General features: G+C 41.8%; 1 protein-coding gene across 3 annotated transcripts in view; it reads left to right on the top strand.

Moving 5' to 3' along the window:
- COP1 (COP1 E3 ubiquitin ligase) overlaps nt 1-22,581 on the top strand; it is a 212,431-nt gene that overhangs the window by 81,240 nt on the left and 108,610 nt on the right. For all 3 annotated transcript variants that reach the window (XM_074960995.1, XM_074960997.1, XM_074960998.1), the window contains one exon: nt 21,119-21,262. In XM_074960995.1, the coding sequence (XP_074817096.1) occupies nt 21,119-21,262 (144 nt within the window). The remainder of the gene's footprint in view (nt 1-21,118; nt 21,263-22,581) is intronic.

Genomic DNA, 22,581 nt, shown 5'->3' with positions numbered 1-22,581 from the left:
TGTTTAATTTTAAGTATGTGAGTAGTCCCTTCAAAGCTGAGTTGGGCTGTCAAAGCGCTTAGCTTTTAGCATGTATTTCATTGATTTACTCAAATATAGGATCCATGTCAGTAAGTATGACCACACTGAGAAAGTATGTTGCCCCATTGAAGCCCTGTTGGCTTTCATGTACCCAAGCTGTTCCTTTTTAAAGTTGAAGCTGCAACCAAGAACAGTATATAGTTCTTTAAAAGCTCTAGTCAGTCACTCCTATTTTCTGCCTTTTACCATCCATTTCTCTGTTCCCAACTGATAGAATCTGGAACTTTGGAAAAAGTCCGTCCAAAGTGGTAATGGGACTCATGTTTTGGAGAGGTGGCAACTCAAGGTGGTAGAAAGGGACAGTTCAGCAGTGACTGAATGGGTGGGTGAAAGTAACTGATTGTCGGGGGGCTTTTTTCTTAAACGTCAGTGATAAAGGTGATGAGGGAGGGGTTGGGGAGAAATGTGTAGTTAATTGTTCCGTTAAGTAGATCCTAAGCATGCTGCCAATACATGCTACAGAAAAGCAAATCTTGTCCATTTTTTTGCAAATCCTTGCTATCAAGATACTTGTTTTAAGAATACAAGTCTTAAAGCAAGAAAGAATCAAGGACTTTTAATATTAAAAAGTAAAAATTATTTTCACAGTGGTAAATAAGAAATTGATATAAAATAAGCTGTCTCAAGTTGGGGGAGAAATTTTTTTTTTTTTGCAGTGCCCTTAATTTTCTTTGGAGTATGCCCGTTGGACTTAAAAAACTGCCCTCTGTGGAAATTCCTGTTTATTTAAAAAGAAAGTTCTTCAAGAGCTATTTGTTTTTCAGCTTCCAAAGAAGGACTGCCAAATAGTGTTTCCAGTACTTTCAAAAATGGAAATACATTTACAAGTACATAAAATTGCATTTTGTGGCAGGACAGAAAGGGGTGGTAGTTAAGGAACTGGCAGTAAAGGAAAGAAAAGAGCACGGAGAGCACATTGCTGAAGAAATGAAATAGATAATGAACCTAGGGCAATAGAACCTTCTGATTCAGAACAAAATGTCAAAATACAAAAAGCAATGATCAGTACTCCATTTAATGTTTTTTAACGAAGAATGATATATTTTAAGTACATAGTTAACACAACAGAAATTGTAGTATAATTATTCAGGAGTAATGTAAAAAAATTTTAAATGATTACTTTCTATCAAAATAAATCCATGGTCTTCCACCTGCCTGCAGACCCCTGGTGGTCTGCAGACTGTCTAAGATTTCCAAAGGGGTCCGCACCTCCATTTGAAATTTTTTAGGGGGTCTGTAAATGAAAAAAGGGTTGAAAACCACTGAAATAAATCATAAGCTGAAGCTTGGATGTATTATTGCAGGTTTTGTAATGAGAGGAAAGTGGTTTGAACCCAAAAGGCAAATTTCTTAAACAGGTATCCCTTTTTTTGTACTCCCTTTCCCACTCCATCCCAATATCCTGTGTTGAGGTTTTACCCCTCTGCATTGTGGTGGTCTTGTTTAGCCAGTTCTGTGGTCCTCAATCCACAAGGTGGCAGCCTTTATTTACTTTACAAGCAGTGAACACCAGTGTTAATGACTTGCACAAGCCTGTATCCTACATTCCTTGATGGAAATTTTTCTGACTGCCATGTGGTCTTTGTTAAATAAGATCACTAGTAAGATGAGAGAGAATTGGGTTACTTCTCTTTAAAGCAGTGAGTCCCTCACAAGTGAGAATTGTAGTCTCCCTTTATTGTTTCAAACAAATAGAGAAATGTAGTTAGAGAAGAGTGTACAATAGAAATGTGTTCAGGGCTTTATAGTGGCTCGTCACCCAATGTTGGTTTTGAAAGATTTTCAACACGGGAGTACGTGTGCGCATACTGTTTATATTAGTCTTTCTGGGTGGGAGTGTGTGTGTAGCTGTGATCAGGCAGCCCTTTAGTACTCAGGCATCTGTATTCTTTCCAAATACACTAAAATTTTTTTTTTTTTTTTTAAGATTTGTCTGTGGAGTTAAATTTGTAATGTATTATGGCACCCATCTATGGCAGGTCAACTCATTGGGGCTTAACTTTTCCCTTCACCTACTGTGGAAGTAAATAGTAGAAAACTTTCTTTTAAAGGAGAGAATATAAGCTCCTGTGTTTAGCATTACTCTGATATATATTTATTTTATTTATAAAATATATAAATAAAATTGCTTTAGCACTGTCAAGCAGAGCCCTTGAAAGAATAATATGGCAGAGCCTTTCATAATGTAAAGAGATTGTTCACAGAAAAATCCAAGAAGCAGACTACAGTCCAGACCTCAGTTACCTGAAGGCTCGCTAGCCAAAAGCTGAATATGATCCTCATGATTGACTAGCACTTGTCGTTCAGAGCCACAAGCCTTTGGGGAAATGTGTCAGGAGTTCTGTAATCTGCACAGACTTCAATCTGCTGGGTTGCCTCCCTGATTGTTTGAAAAGTTCTGGGTAGTCTTTTGAGACCACTGGGTAATCAAGGTTATAATTCCCAATGTCAATGATTGGCTAATAAACTGTAAAAGATTCCTAATAAGTTGTGCCTGACCCCTGAAATCTGATTTGTCTGGTCCAATCAGTCTAGAGACAGCTTTTTAAAAGCCTTTTGGGTCTCGCTTTTTGCCACAATAACAGCAGTGTGGACGTTGCTCTGGTTTTATTTTTTATGGTCATGTCAAAGTAATGGAGGGGTTTGAGAGATATTAGCATTCATATAATAGTTATTCTACTATTTCACGATCACATTTCTGGCCTTGTAAAATCTGGCCCAGTTTTGACCTCTTGAGTATAATGTATTGAAACTCTTTTAAAGAGGACTAAAAGAACAAATCCATTAAGAGTAATGTTTCCATCTATTCACTGAGTCATTTCCATTCCTCATCTCTTATTATGGGCTAAAATTGCTTTACCATGTAAATTCTGGGTACCTAAGTGCCATCTCAGTAAGGCACTCTGCAGGACTGTGTCCTGCATCACTGTAGCCTTTATTTAGCACAGTGGGATGGTTCATAGAATCATAGAATATCAGAGTTGGAAGGGACCTCAGGAGGTCATCTAGTCCAACCCCCTGCTCAAACCCGGACCAATCCCCAATTAAATCATCCCAGCCAGGGCTTTGTCAAGCCTGACCTTAAAAACTTCAAAGGAAGGAGATTCTACCACCTCCCTAGGTAACGCATTCCAGTGTTTCACCACCCTCCTAGTGAAAAAGTTTTTCCTAATATCCAACCTAAACCTCCCCCACTGCAACTTGAGACCATTACTCCTTGTCCTGTCATCTTCTACCACTGAGAATAGTCTAGAACCATCCTCTGTGGAACCACCTCTCAGGTAGTTGAAAGCAGCTATCAAATCCCCCCTCATTCTTCTCTTCCGCAGACTAAACAATCCCAGTTCCCTCAGCCTCTCCTCATAAGTCATGTGTTCCAGACCCCTAATCATTTTTGTTGCCCTTTGCTGGACTCTCTCCAATTTTTCCATATCCTTCTTGTAGTGTGGGGCCCAAAACTGGACACAGTACTCCAGATGAGGCCTCACCAATGTCAAATAGAGGGGAACGATCACGTCCCTCGATCTGCTGGCAATGCCCCTACATATAAATCCCAAAATGCCATTGGCCTTCTTGGCAACAAGGGCACACTGTTGACTCATATCCAGCTTCTCGTCCACTGTCACCCCTAGGTCCTTTTCTGCAGAACTGCTGCCTAGCCATTCGGTCCTTAGTCTGTAGTGGTGCATGGGATTCTTCCGTCCTAAGTGCAGGACTCTGCACTTGTCCTTGTTAAACCACGTCAGATTTCTTTTGGCCCAATCCTCCAATTTGTCTAGGTCCCTCTGTATCCTATCCCTCCCCTCCAGCGTATCTACCACTCCTCCTAGTTTAGTATCATCTGCAAATTTGCTGAGAGTGCAATCCACACCATCCTCCGGATCATTTATGAAGATATTGAACAAAACCGGCCCCAGGACGGACCCTTGGGGCACTCCACTTGATACCAGCTGCCAGCTAGACATGGAGCCATTGATCACTACCCGTTGAGCCCGACAATCTAGCCAACTTTCTACCCACCTTATAGTGCATTCATCGAGCCCATACTTCTTTAACTTGCTGACAAGAATACTGTGGGAGACCGTGTCAAAAGCTTTGCTAAAGTCAAGAAACAATACATCCAGTGCTTTCCCTTCATCCACAGAACCAGTAATCTCATCATAGAAGGCGATTAGATTAGTCAGGCATGACCTTCCCTTGGTGAATCCATGCTGACTGTTCCTGATCACTTTCCTCTCGTGTAAGTGCTTCAGGATTGATTCCTTGAGGACCTGCTCCATGATTTTTCCGGGGACTGAGGTGAGGCTGACTGGCCTGTAGTTCCCAGGATCCTCCTTCTTCTTCCCTTTTTCAAAGATGGGCACTACATTAGTCTTTTTCCAGTCGTCCGGGACTTCCCCCGATCGCCATGAGTTTTCAAAGATAATGGCCAGTGGCTCTGCAAGCACAGCCGCCAGCTCCTTTAGCACTCTCGGATGCAATGCATCCGGCCCCATGGACTTGTGCACATCCAGCTTTTCTAAATAGTCCCTAACCACTTCTTTCTCCACAGAGGGCTGGCCACCTACTCCCCATGCTGTGTTGCCCAGCACAGCAGTCTGGGAGCTGACCTTGTTCGTGAAGACAGAGGCAAAAAAAGCATTGAGTACATTAGCTTTTTCCACATCCTCTCCCACTAGGTTGCCTCCCTCATTCAGTAACGGGCCCACACTTTCCTTGGCTTTCTTCTTGTTGCCAACATACCTGAAGAAACCCTTCTTGTTACTCTTAACATCTCTTGCTAGCTGCAGCTCCAGGTGCGATTTGGCCCTCCTGATTTCATTCCTACATGCCCGAGCAGCATTTTTATACTCTTCCCTGGTCATTTGTCCAACCTTCCACTTCTTGTAAGCTTCTTCTTTATGTTTAAGATTCGCAAGGATTTCACTGTTAAGCCAAGCTGGTCGCCTGCCATATTTACTATTCTTTCTACACATCGGGATGGTTTGTCCCTGTAACCTCAATAGGGATTCTTTGAAATACAACCAGCTCTCCTGGGCTCCTTTCCCCCTCATGTTATTCCCCCAGGGGATCCTACCTATCAGTTCCCTGAGGGAGTCGAAGTCTGCTTTCCTGAAGTCCAGGGTCCGTATTCTGCTGCTTACCTTTCTTCCCTATGTCTGGATCCTGAACTCGACCAACTCATGGTCACTGCCTCCCAGATTCCCATCCACTTTTGCGTCCCCTACTAATTCTTCCCAGTTTGTGAGCAGCAGGTCAAGAAAAGCTCTCCCCCTAGTTGGCTCCTCCAGCACTTGCACCAGGAAATTGTCCCCTACATTTTCCAAAAACTTCCTGGATTGTCTGTGCACCGCTGTAGTGCTCTCCCAGCAGATATCAGGATGATTAAAGTCCCCCATGAGAACCAGGGCGTGCGATCTAGTAGCTTCTGCGAGTTGCCGGAAGAAAGCCTCATCCAGCTCATCCCCCTGGTCTGGTGGTCTATAGCAGACTCCCACCACTACATCACTCTTGTTGCTCACACTTCTGAACTTAATCCAGAGACACTCAGGTTTTTCTGCAGTTTCATACCGGAGCTCTGAGCAGTCATACTGCTCCCTTACATACAGTGCTACTCCCCCATCTTTTCTGCCCTGCCTGTCCTTCCTGAACAGTTTATAACCATCCATAACCATCCATGACAGTACTCCAGTCATGTGAGTTATCCCCCCAAGTCTCTGTTATTCCAATCACGTCATAATTCCTTGCCTTCACCAGGACCTCCAGTTCTCCCTGCTTGTTTCCAAGGCTTTGTGCATTTGTATATAGGCACTTGAGATAACCTGCTGATCGCCCCTCATTCTCAGTATGAGGTAGGAGCCCTCCCCTCACAGACGTTCCTGCCTGTGCTTCCTCCCCGTATCCTGCTTGCCCACTTACCTCAGGACTTTGGTCTCCTTCCCCCGGTGAACCTAGTTTAAAGCCCTCCTCACTAGGTTAGCCAGCCTGCTCGCAAAGATGTTCTTCCCTCTTTGTTAGGTGGAGCCCGTCTCTGCCCAGCACTCCTCCTTCATGGAACACCATCCCATGGTCAAAGAATCCAAAGCCTTCTCTCCGACACCACCTGCGTAGCCATTCGTTGACTTCCACGATTTGACGGTCCCTACCCCGGCCTTTTCATTCCACGGGGAGGATGGACGAGAACACCACTTGCGCCTCAAACTCCTTTATCCTTCTTCCCAGAGCCACGTAGTCCGCAGTGATCCGCTCAGGGTCATACTTGGCAGTATCATTGGTGCCCACGTGGAGAAGCAGGAAGGGGTAGCGATCCGAGGGCTTGATGAGTCTCTGCAGTCTCTCCGTCACATCGCGAATATTAGCCCCTGGTTGGTCTGTGCTGAGCTGGTACACCAAAGGTTTGTGTGACCTAGCAACACTTCTGCCTTTAGGGTAGTAAAAATAAGGGAAAGGAACATATGAATGAGTTTGCCCTTCATGGGATTGGTGTGTCTGGGTGCAGTGGATGACTGTTCCCTGGAAGATGAGAAATGAGGGGTGCACCCTTTTTTGGTATGGTAAAGCAGTTACTTTTAAATGCATTTTTATTAAAGTAGCAATTTTACAGTTTAGACCAGTTTCTCCTGTTTGTGTGGGTCATTCACACAGCAAGAGGAAAAGAAAAGCACTTAAAATTGGTAAAGGTGACTAAAACGGCAAAAATGGTAACAGATTTGGCAATAAGTATAGTACCTGAACTTACGTTTACAGTGTTCCTTTTATAATATTACTGTACCTTTTTCCCCATAGGCTAATTTGCTCATACCTATATACCTGATTGGTTTCAGAGTAACAGCCGTGTTAGTCTGTATTCGCAAAAAGAAAGAGTACTTGTGGCACCTTAGAGACTAACCAATTTATTTGAGCATAAGCTTTGCTGTAGCTCACGAAAGCTTATGCTCAAATAAATTGGTTAGTCTCTAAGGTGCCACAAGTACGCCTTTTCTTTTTGCGTAGACCTGATTGGTTATCTAAAATAGAAGTGGGTTTTGGTTTAATCAAAACTAACTGTATTTACTGAGTTTTTCTGTTTCTTGTATTCCCTCTTGAGGGCACAGCTGATAAGTCTCCTAAAATATCATTTTTGGCTAGATCCTGTGGGCAGAGGCTAAGGATGGTTTGTACCCAGGAAAGGGCAGTACGCTTGTCATTCCAGAACTCTGAATTTAGGGCAGTCTTGACTCCATAGGTTATACGTTAAAGTACCAGGATTAGTTCTGCAGTACCAACAAACAATGATTGTGAGACCTGCAAAGAACATTTTGGCTGGTATCTCAAATCTTGATTGGAAAAAAACTGAATCTTATAATAATTTTGTTGACACTCGATATAGTGTCCCATGATGAGTCAGAAAATTGTCCTTATATCTACACTTGAGAGTGCTTTAATTGTTAGGGACAAAATTTGCATAATATGAAATTGAGAAGTTAGTAAATGAAAGCTACAGAGCCACCAGTGGGACCTTATTTTTTCCTAGTAATTCTAGAATATCTGGTAATTCTGGGATCCATTTCCTATTAAACTCTTAATACTTCAAAGCTGTCTCCATTTTCAGATAATTAAATGAGTTTTCTAATTTCCAGAGTTAAATCAGGATATTAAGGAAGTGGGGTGGCTCTCTACATTAGAGGCTTCATGGTGTGTACAGGGCAGTTCTTCCTAAGTTCTGAGGGAGGAACCCTAGGAGAAGGTTTGAGCTAATCATTCTATTATCTTTTATTGTTTTCTTCATTAATAAAGCCGAACTCCAGGATGGGTCCAGTTTGGAGTTTGTGTAGAGCAAGTTGGGGAAAGTTTGATGTTCACACACTCTAACCTAGGGAGAAGCAGCTAAAACAGGGGTGGGCAAACTATGGCATGGGGGCTGCATCCGTCCCTTCAGACATTTTAATCCGGCCCTCAAGCTCCTGCTGGGAAGTGGGGTCCGGGGCTTGCCCTGCTCCAGCACTCCAGCCGGGAGCTTGCCCTGCTCCACGTGTGCTGTGGCTCCGCGCAGCTCCCGGAAGCAGCGGCATGTCCCCGCTCCGGTTCCTACGTGGACAATGGGAGCTGTGGGGCGGTGCCTGCGGACAGGGCAGCACGCCGAGCCCGCTGGCTGCACCTCTGCGTGGAGGGGGGGGGGGGGGAGACATGCCGCTGCTTCTGGGAGCCGTTTGAGGTCAGTGCCACCTGGAGTTTGGAGTCTGCACCTCTGACTCCCTCCCGCACCCTGAACTCCTAATTTCTGGTCCCACCCCAGAGCCCGCACCCTCCGCCAGAGCCTGCACCCCCTCCCATACCCCAACCCCCAGTTTTGTGAGCATTCATGGCCCACCATACAAATTTCTATACCCAGATGTGTTCCTCAGACCAAAAAATTTGCCGACCCGTGAGATAAAAGTTCATTCAAGAAATGGCAGAGTTGGGTCAAATATTTAACCCATCTGTTTATGTGAAATTGATGGATGTAGCAAAGGGTATCAGTTAATGGCTTCATCATTTTTCTAAAACACCTTGAGGTGTGTGTAGCATGTAAAATGCTGTGTCAAACATTCAAAATAAATGCTGCCAAAATAAAAATCTCAGATGGCAATCAGACTGAAGTGCCTCAAATGGCATTTTAATCTCATTCAGTCAGTGCTAACCAGCAGGACCAGAAGCCGCAACTATTTCCAGTTAAATCCCCTGGCTTTTCTAGATTGCACAACTGTAGTGTTTGTGCTTCTCTGAGTTTTGGTACTTAAGAAAGTTAGATTGATAGTACTAGTTACAACTCTGGCATTGTAGAGGCTTCCCAAACAGAGCTCATTTAACATACCTCAGTCTTTGGCTCCCTCTGTTATTCCAGTCCTAGGTTTCTTCTGAGCAGAGCCTTCCAGCTGTAATGAAAACCTTGTTGGCACAACAAAAATGTGGTAGTTTAACAAGCTTGGTATGAAACTTTTCAAATGATTTCAATTTATAATTTTTAATCCAGCATCTGTTACTACAGTAGCTCTCTGATTTCCAGTCTCTGCTGGGCTTCTGGAACCATTCTTTTTCTTTGGGGGAGCATTCTGTCCCCTCAAACTGTCTCCCCAAACTGTTCACTGAGTTGTGGGAGATGGAGCTGTGGGACTCCTACTCCAGAACATGTTTCCCAAACTTGATTCATAAGAAAAAAATTAATCACTGTTGGAGATTGAATTGCCACCTGCATACAATGTACTTTCAGGCCAAACCTGTAGTGCCTCCATAGCTGTTGGTAACCCTGTGTCTCCTGTAGAGCTGCTGTTGAGAGAAAGGGATTTTGTTTTTAAATGTTGGTAGGGTATCCAAAATATTACAGAAGACCAGATGATTATATGGTATTAACTTCAAACATTTTTGTAAAAAATCTTCTATGTTTAACTCTTTACTTTTATTTAAATTTTATCAACTTATTTAAGGTGGAAAACCTCATTAACTTTGGATGTGTGTACTTTTGTATACCTGTTGCATACAAAGCCTGGGTCTGTCGTCATCTGATCTTCAACATGCAAAATAGTATCTTTTAGCAGTAAGCTGGCTTTTTATCAATACATTTTGTGTTCAGTTGCTTGCAAAATTTAGTAGTTCCCCTAAGGTTTTCTCATCATTAGTGCTAATTAAGCAAGGTTCTACAGAAGGCATATATAAGTAAAGCTCATGCAGTAGACAAGACGTTCTCAAACCATAGTCTAGAGACCTCAAAAAATCCATTCTGACTTTCTGTAATGTCTGGAATTTTTCCTGAGTGGGTTGTCCATTTTGTGGAAGTTGGGTCCAATTTTTTTCCTCTCAAGCTAGAAAAATGTTCCTGCTTCAGGAAAATTAGCTGAGGCAGCCATCATAGCTAGTTAGGAAGTGAGTTATGCTGTACTAAGTTACAAAGGAATAATTTCCCTTTATTCTGATGATGATATAAACCACAAAAGTATAATTATTGGATTTGACCTCCAGGACTCTGGGATGGAACTAAATCCATTAAATCTACGTTTGATCCCGTTTGATGATTTTTTTTAATGTGCATTATGGACCGGAAGCATTGTTAGAGCAACCTTTAGTGGAAATGATGGTATTGCATTGTGCATCAAAGTAAAAGGATTTTCTCTTATACAAGCAGGGCTAGAATTAAGCCAGATCACACTGGATTGACAACCTGGTACTTTTTTAAAGTTGTCATCTTCCTCTCCTAAACTGGAGAAACATAGGTCTCTTGCTATTCTGGTTGTGAAGATAATCTTGAAAATGTCATCAGAATGTACCAGTGCAGTGATGTCTGCCTGAGTCTGCAGAGAGCCTGAAACAATAGCTTTGAGTTATGAATTGCCTTTTATCTCTATGGACTGTTATCTTAAATGACTATTGGTGATCGTTTTCATGTCTGTTGACTATTTCATAGCCTGTAAGGGAGGAGAGGCATAATCATAATATGAAGATCTGAACAGGCTACCGAATAGTGCCTTATTTTGGTGCCCCATGTGGGGGGTTATTTGGGGGAGTTTTTTCCCTCCAATCTGATTGTGGAGTCAGTGTTAGAGTGGAATTGGGAGCATGGGGATGGTGGCATCAGAGCCGCACTGAAACAGGAACCAATCCTGCGGAGCCCAGTGGGGCATCCAAACCCAAGTAACTCAGCAGAGTCCAGGGCCAATTTAAGGGGCACCTTCATATGAAGATATCCCATGGCCACAACCCCAGCAGAGGCTGTACTGTTGGTGGTATCCTGCTCATCACCAGACTAGTGGAAGAAGTGGCAGGTTGGCACTTCCCTCCCAACCCCCCAGAAGGGTACTGCTTTACTCTAGTAGTGAGTGTGGGGCCAGGTGTCTTGCTCTTTGACTCTAATGGCTGCTGCTTCTCCCTCTGCTAGATACTGCCTCCTATATCATTTTCTTGTCTCAGAGCTGTCCACAAGTTCAGCCATGGTAAACCAAAAGCTAACAAACTAGTAAAGAGAAGCCTACTGAAAGATTTTGCTTTCTCTCTTGTGTCTTCTGACAGAATCAGTTTACTTTATGCACTCTGAATAGAGCTTACTGTTGCCTACCCAAGATATATCCACCTCAACAGGGTCCTCTCTTAGGACTAAGTAGTCAGGATCAGTACCAGATCCGAGAATCCTGCTACATCAACCTGGGAGGTTCTGCAGCTCATACAATTGATCTCTTGCACAGACACAGTGCAGTGGGTCTTCATAGCATGAGACTTCTCCAGGTATTGCTCCTATCTACTTGGGATTACCAGGAAAAGTGAATTATTCCCTCCTCCCTTGAAATCTCCAAAATGGTGTTTTAAAGATCCTGGCCCTTGCCACAGAGAAACCACTAACAGATCTTTCTCCGTTGAGGGTGACTACATATACTTTGCTTTGTATGGGATCCTATAGTGGGAGCACTTACTTCACAGGCCAAACAGTCTTCATCAGAGAAGAAAGTTGGTTATAGTTGGGGTGCATGAGCAGTATAATATGAAGTCTAGTCGCTCACCTGACATTCAGATCTGCTTTTCTGCAGAGTAATAGTCATGTATTTTTGAAGCATATGCACCAGGAGGGGCCTCTGACTTGCCATGTACATTGGCCAAACTGGACAGTCTCTACGTAAAAGAATAAATGGACACAAATCAGACGTCAAGAATTATAACATTCTAAAACCAGTCGGAGAACACTTCAATCTCTTTGGTCACTCGATTACAGACCTAAAAGTGGCAATTCTCCAACAAAAAAACTTCAAAAACAGACTCCAACGAGAGACTGCTGAATTGGAATTAATTTGCAAACTGGATACAATTAATTTAGGCTTGACTAAAGACTGGGAGTGGATGGGTCATTACACAAATTAAAACTATTTCCCCATGTTTATTCCGCCCCCACATTCCTCAGATGTTCTTGTCAACTGCTGGAAATGGCTCACCTTGATTATCACTACAAAAGGTGTCCCTCCCCCCCGCTCTCCTGCTGGTAATAGCTCACCTTATCTGATCACTCTCGTTGCAGTGTGTATGGTAACATTATTGTTTCATGTTCTCTGTGTATATAAATCTCCCCACTGTATTTTCCACTGAATGCATCCGATGAAGTGAGCTGTAGCTCAGAAAAGCTTATGCTCAAATAAATGTGTTAGTCTCTAAGGTGCCATAAGTACTCCTTTTCTTTTTGCGGATACAGAGTAACACGGCTGCTACTCTAAAACCTACACAATATAGAATTTCTTTGTATGGTCCTTCTCATGGAAGCATTGGCAAGAAAGTGCCTGTGAAAGACTCCTCAGTTTTCTACTGGAGGTCTATTAAACAGACCCAAGCATCTGTTCTCTTCATGTACAGGGGCGCCCATGAGACTCCAGTTTGGAGGTAGAGATTACTAGGAATTAGCAAATGAGAAAGGGAGGAAGGTTTAGGAAAGAAGTTAAAGTATTTTACAAAATCCAGTGACCAAAGGTGTCATCAGTGGAAGAAGACACATCAGTTTTCTGGTAACAGGTGGGTGAGTATACAGACAACAAGGTTGCTGCTTTACAGATTGAGAGGATAGATAGGAGGAGCTAATCTCACATGACAAAGGAGGTTGTTATTGATCTTGTGGAATATGCCCTGTTTCATGAAGGAAATTTTTCTTAGTCAACTTAGATTTCCATAATCATTGTTTTGTTCTATCTAGAGAGTGTCATTTTAGAGTAGTGGTGGGCAACTTGCAGCCCGTGGGCTGCGTGTGACCCATTGGGGTAAACTGATTGCGGGCTGCCAGACATTTTGCAGACATTGACTGTCCGCAGGCATGGCCCCTGACAGCTCCCAGTGGCTGTGGTTCATCATTCCTGGCCAATGGGAGCTGCAGAAAGCTGTGGGCCACAGGTTGCCTACCACTGTTTTAGAGGCTCTGTGACTCCTATGACCCGAACAGAGAGCAAATTGGGCAGTTTATGCTAATTTCTAGTAAAATCTATCTCCAAATTAATGGATTCTTAGAGATGAATGCATGACAGTCTATTAAGTGAAGGTCTCCTCCCTATTTTCTGTGTTTGTTTGCCTGTTAGAGTTTAGAAGACTAGACATTTGTTTCTGTCTGATTAGTACTCTTCTCGATGTTGAATCTTTGAAAGCTTCTCCTGGAATTGTGGTGCAATTCATCCAATTATACGTGGGGAAATATGTCCACATTTTTCCAGCACAGCTCTATCCAAGACCATTGTATGTATCTAATCAGTATTAATCTCCACTTTGGGGGCCAATGGCTTCCATCATTGAGAAGATACATTCATAGGCAAGAAAAAAAAGGTCTTGTTTACTTAGTCTTGAATGATTCTTTTTAATGAGTCATTTGAACTATGGTTCCCAGAATGCTTGTAAAACTGACATTTTGGAATAAAGGAATGTAATAGAGCCATCTCTTGCCAAATCTGGGGCTTGTGGTGAGCTGCTTGTAGAGAGATGGGTTATAGCCTATTTATTAAAAAGTGTGGTTTACTATACAATTGACACAATCCATACATTATAGTTCCCTAACTTTCAGCTAAGTGGTTACTTACACCAGAGCTACAAGTGAGCGGCCTATACAAATGAATGGTTTAGATATATCTAGTAGCAAACTCTGAATTATAGTCTAAATTGTCTGACTAGCACTTCTTCGGTTCGAGCTAAAGTTTAATTTTGTGTGGATTATGGGTATCATACTAGCAGTTAAGTTTGAGAAGTGGTTTCTATAAAAAAGAAAGATACCTTGTTTTCTGCCAGTCATAATTTTAGCAAAAACAATCCTTTTAGAGTGAAATTTTATGTGCTTTGTCTCAGTAACTTTTATTTTTTGTATGACAAATCTAGATGGGCTTTGGAATGCAAAAATTGATCCTTTTAATTGTGGCTTTGCATGCATGAATATGGCTTTTGTTTTAAAATTTGCAACTCTGTCAGTATACACTTTGAGTCATAATAGAATCATAAAACTGGAAGGGACCCAATTTGCAGATGGGGCCATATGGCAGAATTGTGGGGAGGATCTTGTAGTCTGTCGTATATAGTGGATGGAAGGTTTTGTGGTGGTTGGTGTGCTACTTCATTTGAACTCATTTGGGATCCAAATCTGCATTTCTTTGACACCTGAACATTTCACTGAGTTCAGAAGGAACATTGGGAGAGCAGAATTAGTCTGTTGGTTATGATTCCAAATTGTTATTGGCAGCACATCTTACTCCTACTCACCTGATTTGTGTTTAGTAAACTATGCTATGAAAATCAGAAAGTTATTCCAGAAGACGAAGAAAAAAATGAGCTAGAATTTCTTAACAATATAGTGACCTAGTATTACTGTAGGTACGGTCACCAAAATTTTTCTCCATGGTTGTCTGAAACTTGTGTGGCTCTGAAGGCACACAAGGACCTACTACTAAGAAATACTAGTTAGCCCACTGTATATCTATTACAGAGTGAATAGAAATCATCCTCTGTTTATGTTGGTTGTTACTCTGTAATTTTAAATTTAAAAGTGGAATAAATGAAGGAAAACGCAAAGTGGACACCATTTTACTGAAACTACTGAAAGGCAAGCTGTATAAAAATAAGAGAAGTCCCTCTTATTTTCCTTCTCTCGTTCTCTCCCTATAGTTCAACAAGGCTTTTCCTTGAGAATAAGTGCAATCAATTTTTTGCATTATATTAAAAACTAAATTGGGAGTGACTTCTAGGATTCCCTCAAGGCATACATAAATGGCATTTAGTCTGGACGTAAGGGGTACCAGTGCTCTTGGCCAGAAAAGAAGGAAAGTGGTTGGAAGGGGGAGGAATGAAAGGAAGAAGGGAAATGAGTCAAAGGTATTTTTCAATTTTAAAGATGCCCTAGGTGGGCAGGATAGGGGAAAGACTGGACTTGTGCTGCTTTTGAATGCCTTGTTGATACATGTTGAAAGTTTTAAACATTTTCTAAAAAAAGGAAAACACTGTTTTTTTGTTTTTTTAAATCTTTAGCAATTCAGGTGGGTTTTGTTTTTTTTCAGAAGTAAACAGCTGTAGAATGTCATTTGTACAGCACCTAGCACAAGTGGGGGCCTGACTTTGTTGGCCTCTAGGCACTACAAATGTTAAGTAACAATAATATAACAGAGTAGAGATTTGCCTGTTTACACTGAGTGAATTTGTGCTGTGGTGCAGAGAGCCTCTATAAGACACTCCCACACTACTCAGGCCCCACATAAGGGTTGCCAAAGGGTGAAGTGGGCAGAACAGCAGTGTATCTTACATGCACTGCAGAAGAGGTACCTTTTTCCCTGCAGTATTGCAGACTCTTACTTGTCACAGGGATGGGGGGGCTGTCTTATGTGGGATTTGATTTGATTTCTTTCTGCCTTTGGAACTATTTTGGCTTTTATGTTGCTGGGGGGTTCTGAGCATTCCATCTTTGGGATAACTTCTGTTTGTAATTCACAAGCTAGCTTTCCTTGGTTTATGGAATCACAAGTCTCCATCTCGTATTGTTTTTGATTAATGTACTCATAATGCCAACAAAGCACAGACAGAGAGGAAAAAAAAAAAATGCTTCCTTAGAAGAACATGACAATTCTTGTACGGTACCACAAAGGCCTAGCTGAAGGAGATGCTCCCTTCCACTTGGTTCTCCACCATGTTTTCCCTTATCAATTACAGAGCTAGAAGCTATCAACTTGGTGGGCTTAGGAAGCAGTTAATGCATCTGATGCAGCTCTTCAGTCACTTCTCACCGTTACCATTTTTGAAGGCTCGTTTGATTCTTTTGACTTTAAATTTGACTTTTAACTAATAATCTCCTAGATTGAAATTTAGCTGGAAGCAAAGAAACTTCCACATAAGAAGAACGTATTGATTTAGGAATTGAAGAATAGTGCTAGGTTGCTAACCAATGTCTTAATTAGAGATAATCCCTTGGAAGATAAGGAATTTAGAAAACTTCAGAAAGCATCTAGTATCCACATATTGAGTCTGCCATTGGCATGTAGCAACTAACTTTTTTTATTGCTGTCATTAAATTCTTTGCTAGACTTTGATCCTTTCCTCCAAACATCAAAAATCCCCAGAATTTACCCAAAGAGGTTCTGTATTTAAATCTTCAGAAAAATCTTTTGTTCACCTATTTATTTATTTTTTAAAAAGAGGTCTTAAAGTTAGGCTCCTTACTCCCTAACTAACTTTAGGAACTAATTTTTGACAATTTTGGCTGTAGTGTTTATATGATTCTGTGACGGAGAGCAAGAGTGGCAGTTAATCTGAAAAAATAATGAAAACATTAGGTATAATGGGCAGGGGGAGAAGAGAAGGAAGGTTTCCAGGCATATCTAAAGCTACCCATACTACTTCTGCACTTCATTCCTCTGCTCCTGTTCTCTTCGCTGCCAAGCTTAGATTGATGCATTTAAAAGCATTCTGGGTTTTTTTTACTTGGGTGTTTTGGGGCCGGGAGGGATCTTTTTGATTTCCCAAATTAAGAATAGGGAAAATATCAGAACTGTTAATTCTGATATCACTGCAAAAGATTCTTCTCTTCTACCCTCTCTCATGTCACCTAGGCACTGGGCTTTACTCATGCGTTTTGTGGCTATAGTTGCTCATAAATGAGCTTTTTTTCCTTTTCTGCATTTCAGCTAGTGGCCATGCATCGGTTTCATCCTGAACATGTCCATTCAACGTGGAAATTAGCTATCTTGTCTGTTCAGTGGCCTGTGAGAAATGAGTTTGATCTGTCCAATTCCCAACGAACAGATGTTCCAAGTGACAGCACCTCCACAATTTGCGCTAATTGGCAGTTTCAGTAGAGAGGCCAGTGAATGAATGGGTATGAAGCCCAAACTACCTGCTCATCTCTAGAGGTGGCCCTTTTAAGCTAGGGTTGAAGTGTATTAGTGGCGGGTGTGGAAGAAGATTGCGGTCTCCCTGCCCTTTCTGTATCTGGTCTGGTGATATATAGAGGATTTCAGTCTCCGGGGCTGTCAGTCCAGCTCCTTGCATCAGCATTAAAGTAACTTAAAATAGACATTCACCAAAGCCAGATTTTTCCTGTCATTATAAGATGACCCAACAGGCTGTAGGGCAGTGCTGATTGATGGACTTGTGGCTCTCAGTGCACCTGAGGTAAGCATTAATCAGCTGTATCTCATGGTCTGTTGTCTTACTGCTTAATCACTTGCCTGATGTCCTTTTTGACACAGTACAGTTTGTTTCCGACTGCTTGATTACACCTTTCCATTGTTCAAATAGATTTATTTCAACTCTCAAAATACATTTTGTATGTGCAACTGAAACATGACCCTCTGAAAGGTTAATCCTATGGTGGCTTAAAAATGCTATGTAAGAACTGTTATAGCTCCTGTGATTTTTCCTATAGATAAACTATGCATGAGTGAGAATTTATATTAAAACAAAACATACTTCCAATACTTTTGTGGAAAGGTAGACTGTCAAGCTAGTTAGATACAAATTACTTTCTGTATTCTATCACACAGCCCAAGCAAACTTTTTTAAACCACAAATTAAACTTACTTAGATGTGTTCTGGTGTTTATGCTATCGACTGTTCTGAACAAAAAGCACTGAAATAATTGTCACTGTGCCAGTGTGCTGTCTGTCATAGTCAGGACTGGTGGGGGAAATGGAGCTTTGCAAATGCTCTCGAAGGTTATTTTGCTTGATGGTAAATAATCAATTTGATTAGAATGCCGAGCTTGTACTTCATTTTATTTTTCATTGTGCCAGCAAACTCAGTTTTTCACAGTAGGACTGTAGTAGCTGTAAATAGCTACTGTTGTATATACTACGGATGGAGAATTCAAGTCAAGATGCAGCTATATGCTTTAATGAAGGGGGAGAGGTGTAAATTTTTCCCCTCCCTCCCTCCCAACAGATGAACATCTGTACGGATGGTAGTTTGCTTCTGCATTGGTTTTCTCCCTGCAATGTCTCTTTGAAGGGCAGAGGTCTGAGAATCAGTTTTACTGGTTGGTGCTCATGCTCTTTATTTTAAAGGAAAGGTTTTTTAATGGTACATTAATTTTTAGACCTTGAACGACTGATTTTATTGGCTAAGGTATAACCTTTAAGAAGGAAAAAATGTGTAGCATAGGAATAATACTAGTCCGAGTTTGTACCGCTAACAGTAACGAAATCTCCTCAGGTAAAACAGAATTTTCAGTTTTAATAACCTGGCCCTTCACCAGACGTAGTAATATTTCTCCTTCAGCAGCAGAAGGCTGAGGGTATAAATTGAATCCAAGTAGATGAATAGCTGCCATCAGTTTAGTTATGTTGTGTTAGAATCCACAGGGCAGCAAACGGTAGCTGAGACAGCAGTTCAATTAAGATTGTGGTACAAATAAATCCATTGCAACATTATATAGGTGTCTGGTTGTAAACCTCTTTCTTGGGGGAGAGAGAGTTGACGTGTCAGTGCGATGCTGAACTGCTTTGACATAGTGTTCTGCAAAAAACAGCTTGGCTAGGATACTTCTGCAAAAACAACCAGTCCTGAGAAATCATCTTGCCCTTTCCCGTTTTCACCCAAAATAGTGCCAGACCATATTCACTAATCGTGCTTCTTGACCATTAACCTGCTTCTGGAAGTGCTGCCGTGATTTCCCAGCCCATGTAGCTGGAGGAAGAGGGTTCTTCTGGGGTCAGGTGCCCCCAAGGAGGTCCACCCTGGCAGAATGCCTATAATGGCCACACCCCTCCTTTCTGCTGCTTCCAGCTTTGGCCATGCAGCCTGTGCTGCTCCTGTGAGCAGACTGTTCCCTAGGAGTGTTCCCCCCACAACCCCCAACAAATCCTCCCGGTTCAGGGAGGGTGTTCTGTTGGGGTCTGGGACACCCAAGGTTGGAAATTCCATCTGAAGTCTGGGAAAAGGCTAGGGGAGGGGCCCTGGCTGGGTTTTGCCACTCTGTCCTGATATCTGTGGCTGGTCAGGCTCCGTTTTTCATGGAACTGTTTGTTGTGAGGGTCTTTCAATAGCAATAGGAAAGAAAAACACTTTTTTAAAAATAGGAAACTAATGTAAATCCACACAAATTGGTAGAGTCGAGAGCAAGCGTAAACCTGAAACTACAACTGACTAGATGTAAAGTTTGATAACATGTTCCCTTTTAAGTTTATGGCTCTACAGTTTCAAAGATTGAGTGTAAACAGGTACTCTGATGTCATCCTGAATCTGCATGCAAAGTGCGCAAGGGCCTCGCTGCTGCTGCTGCTGCTTAGGGTTCCACCAAGTAGCAGTAGTTTAAAACAAGACTAGTCAGATTCCCCTGTGGGCAGCAAGAAACTATGAAGGATTGTGTCCATTCCTTGCCACTGCTTGGGAGATCTAGGTGCCTAATTTTAGACATTCAAGTTAGAAAATGTTCCATGATTTGTAGAGTCAAATCACATATCGGTGGGTAATTGTTTCTTATTTAAAAAAAAAAAAATCCCAACAACTTGGCAGTATCTTAATTATAGGGATTTACATATTCTCTCACTACTGGCACAGAGGAAATTTTCCTTGCTGAATGGGTGCAATTCCATCAACTTCTGCAGTATGTAAGCTTTCATTGGTGGGAGGGAATCCAGTCATTAGCCACTAAGATAATCTTCTGAACATGCAAAGAATGTAAAAGGATGCAATGCTGTTTAAGTACGTGGAAAGATGGCTTCAGTGCCTCTGGTTGCTCAGAGCTTTTCCCAACTGTATTAAAGTGAAAACTGACCAATATGTTGTCATTTTACTTTGCTACACGGAGCATAGTATGAAAATGACAGTTACAATAGCATCACTTACTGTTGCTTGGAAAGCTTATGAGCAAACCACACAGTCGTGCACTGAATTTTGTTCACTGGGGAGGAGAGCTCAAAATGAGGCAGCTGGGGTAGTAGTGGAAGAATACTATGACATAAGCCGAGAGCCTGTGGGGAGTGATACCACTGTCAATCATAGCAGCAGGGAGTCTCTAGGTCTGCAGGGGGAGTTTTCCTTCTTTCAGACAAGCGTAAGGAGTTCCACATTTCTATCCTACCAGTCTGTAAGAGACAACCCTCAAAGCAATCCCTGCATCTTCCCCTTCTCTCCCCACAGTAGTTTGGAGAGGTGGGTGCTCAGCTTTTCACCAGGGAGTTGCCTCTGGGTAGTAGTTGTAGTTTCTCTGATTAAGTATCTGGTACACTTTTCAAGACCTTCCAATATATTAGCTTGATAATGATGCTCACTGTTCATAACCCAGTCTCCCTTTCTTCCCTTCAGATGTCTTTTATGTGTGATCAGAGGGCTTTTTGGTTTAAGGGTTAACCTCATTATAAAGTGACTGCTTTTTCTTCCATCTCCACTGACATCTGTTACAAACATGCCGAGCATTTCAAGACTGAAAATGCCTTGGTTCATGAGAACAGCACTAGATAGAAAGCATCTTGTGTATGTGGCTTTTATAGTTTTGATGATCTGTTTTTCATTTTCCTGTTGCTCAGGGAGTTTGGAGGTCTTTACCATGAGTACTAATTTGCTTTACATTAACCCTGGGAAATCCAAACTACCATACTAAAGGGGACAATGGGTGCAACAGAGTCGAACTGTAAAAGAAATCGATCAGTAATGTCCTGTGGCATATTTTTCATATACCATTTGGTCAAATTTTTCTTACTACCTTCCCAGTGTGAACTCTCAGCTTTGACATATGGATGCATCGTAATGTAGAGTTGAACTGAAAAACATTTTAAATGTCTGAACAAAGGTGCCATCTCCAGGAGGGATATTGTGCAGCCACAAAAGTCCATTTTCAGGAAATCAGTTGGGTGTGGGGCTTGCATATCATGATCTCTTGATGCAGCTGTGCCTAGGAATAGGAACTCCATGCTGTTTGAGCCCATTAGAAGCAACTGACTTCTCCTGGCATAGGTAGAATGTTAAATATTTTTCTAACTGCACTCTTTAGGAGAATTGTAATAGCCAAGTACCAAATCCTGATATCATTCAGGCAGTAAAATGTCCTGTTCATAAGTGCATGTGTTTTACATAGTCCTTGATTTCTGCTTTTGCTCCTCAGTATCGAATTCGACCGGGACTGTGACTATTTTGCTATTGCTGGGGTGACAAAGAAGATTAAAGTCTACGAGTACGGCACAGTCATTCAGGACGCAGTGGACATTCATTACCCTGAGAATGAAATGACCTGTAATTCCAAAATCAGGTATGCATTGCCTTTGCCTAGAGTCCCAGCATGCTCTGTGTTAATTAGTGTCCCTTACACACAGTAAATAGAGCATTGCTTTCTTTATCTTTGGCACTGTGCTAGTGAAGGGGAAATGGAAAAGTTATATTAGGGCTTTATTTGTATTCAGACTGGTGGTGGGCAGTTCAGGCACTCTCTCAGTTCACATAAAATTACACGGACTGTAATGTCAGATCCTCACACCCAGACATTGCATTAAAAATACCCAAAGATTTATTGCCATAGCTAGTGGAGAAGGGGCATGTGGTGCAATTGAATGATTAGCTCTTTCTTGAGAGAGTTGTATTCAGCAAAAAAGCTACTCTGTAAAAAGAGTTTATAAACAGCCTGGTCAAGATTCCAGATGAAGGAATTGATCTGGGCTGGGAAGAATATATGTTACTAAAAAAGAAAGGAGAGGAAAGGTAGTATGGTTTAGGGAGGAGGCTTCAGAATAAAGGTATTGCACAGTGGGTATCACCGTGGTTCAGGGCTTGGGAAGGATGGGAGTATAATTAATTTGCACCATATTTGTTCCAGAGTCTGTAACCATTGTTTGTTCAGATCCCATTTCATTTGAGGAAGTGGGTTGTCAGAGGCTGTTTGGCTCTTCAGATTCTCTATGAAAAGAGGCTTAGTGAAGGAAATATTAATGGCAATTATCTCTTCATAATGGCAGAAATACTGTGTGGATTACTCAGTGCTCTGACCTGCTGCTTCTACAGGTGCTGAAACCATTGTTACTGCAGAGGCTCATTATGGTTGGTGTGAATGATGATCTCTCACCAGCCATCCACTGAAAGATTCCTTCTCAATTGAAAAAGAGACCTCCCCCCTCCATTGGTATGGAGTGGCAGTAGCCATTCTAAGGAATGAATGTTAGTGGAAAAATTGCACTGATGTATAATGAATTTGTCACAGGGGGGTGTTCATCCCATGCTATGATTTTTCAAGGAATGGGCTAACAAAGAGTTCATTAGAGAGAGACAGAAACAGTAGAGGAGTGAGGAGCCTCTCTGAGATGAAGAGGAAGTTTGTGTTCTCTCACTTCCAAACTTACCCTGTTCTACAGGGGAAGTGCCTGGAGCTTAGACCAGAAAGAAATAAGGAACTGGGAAATTGTCCTCCTTATACAGAAGGACTAACCTTCTTAAAGGAGACCTATTTAACTAGGTACAGTTCCCTTTTTGTCTTGACTTAAGCAGCACGTGGTTTATCATTCTGCTTTTTCTTTTTCAGCAGATTGAGGAAAACCCTGATTCTTTATTATTTTACTATTTGTAGTGTAATAGTATTTC

Source organism: Natator depressus, chromosome 8 (assembly GCF_965152275.1).
Source record: "Natator depressus isolate rNatDep1 chromosome 8, rNatDep2.hap1, whole genome shotgun sequence".
Classification (NCBI taxonomy): Eukaryota; Metazoa; Chordata; order Testudines; family Cheloniidae; genus Natator; species Natator depressus.
This window is presented reverse-complemented; position numbering and strand designations above follow the sequence as displayed.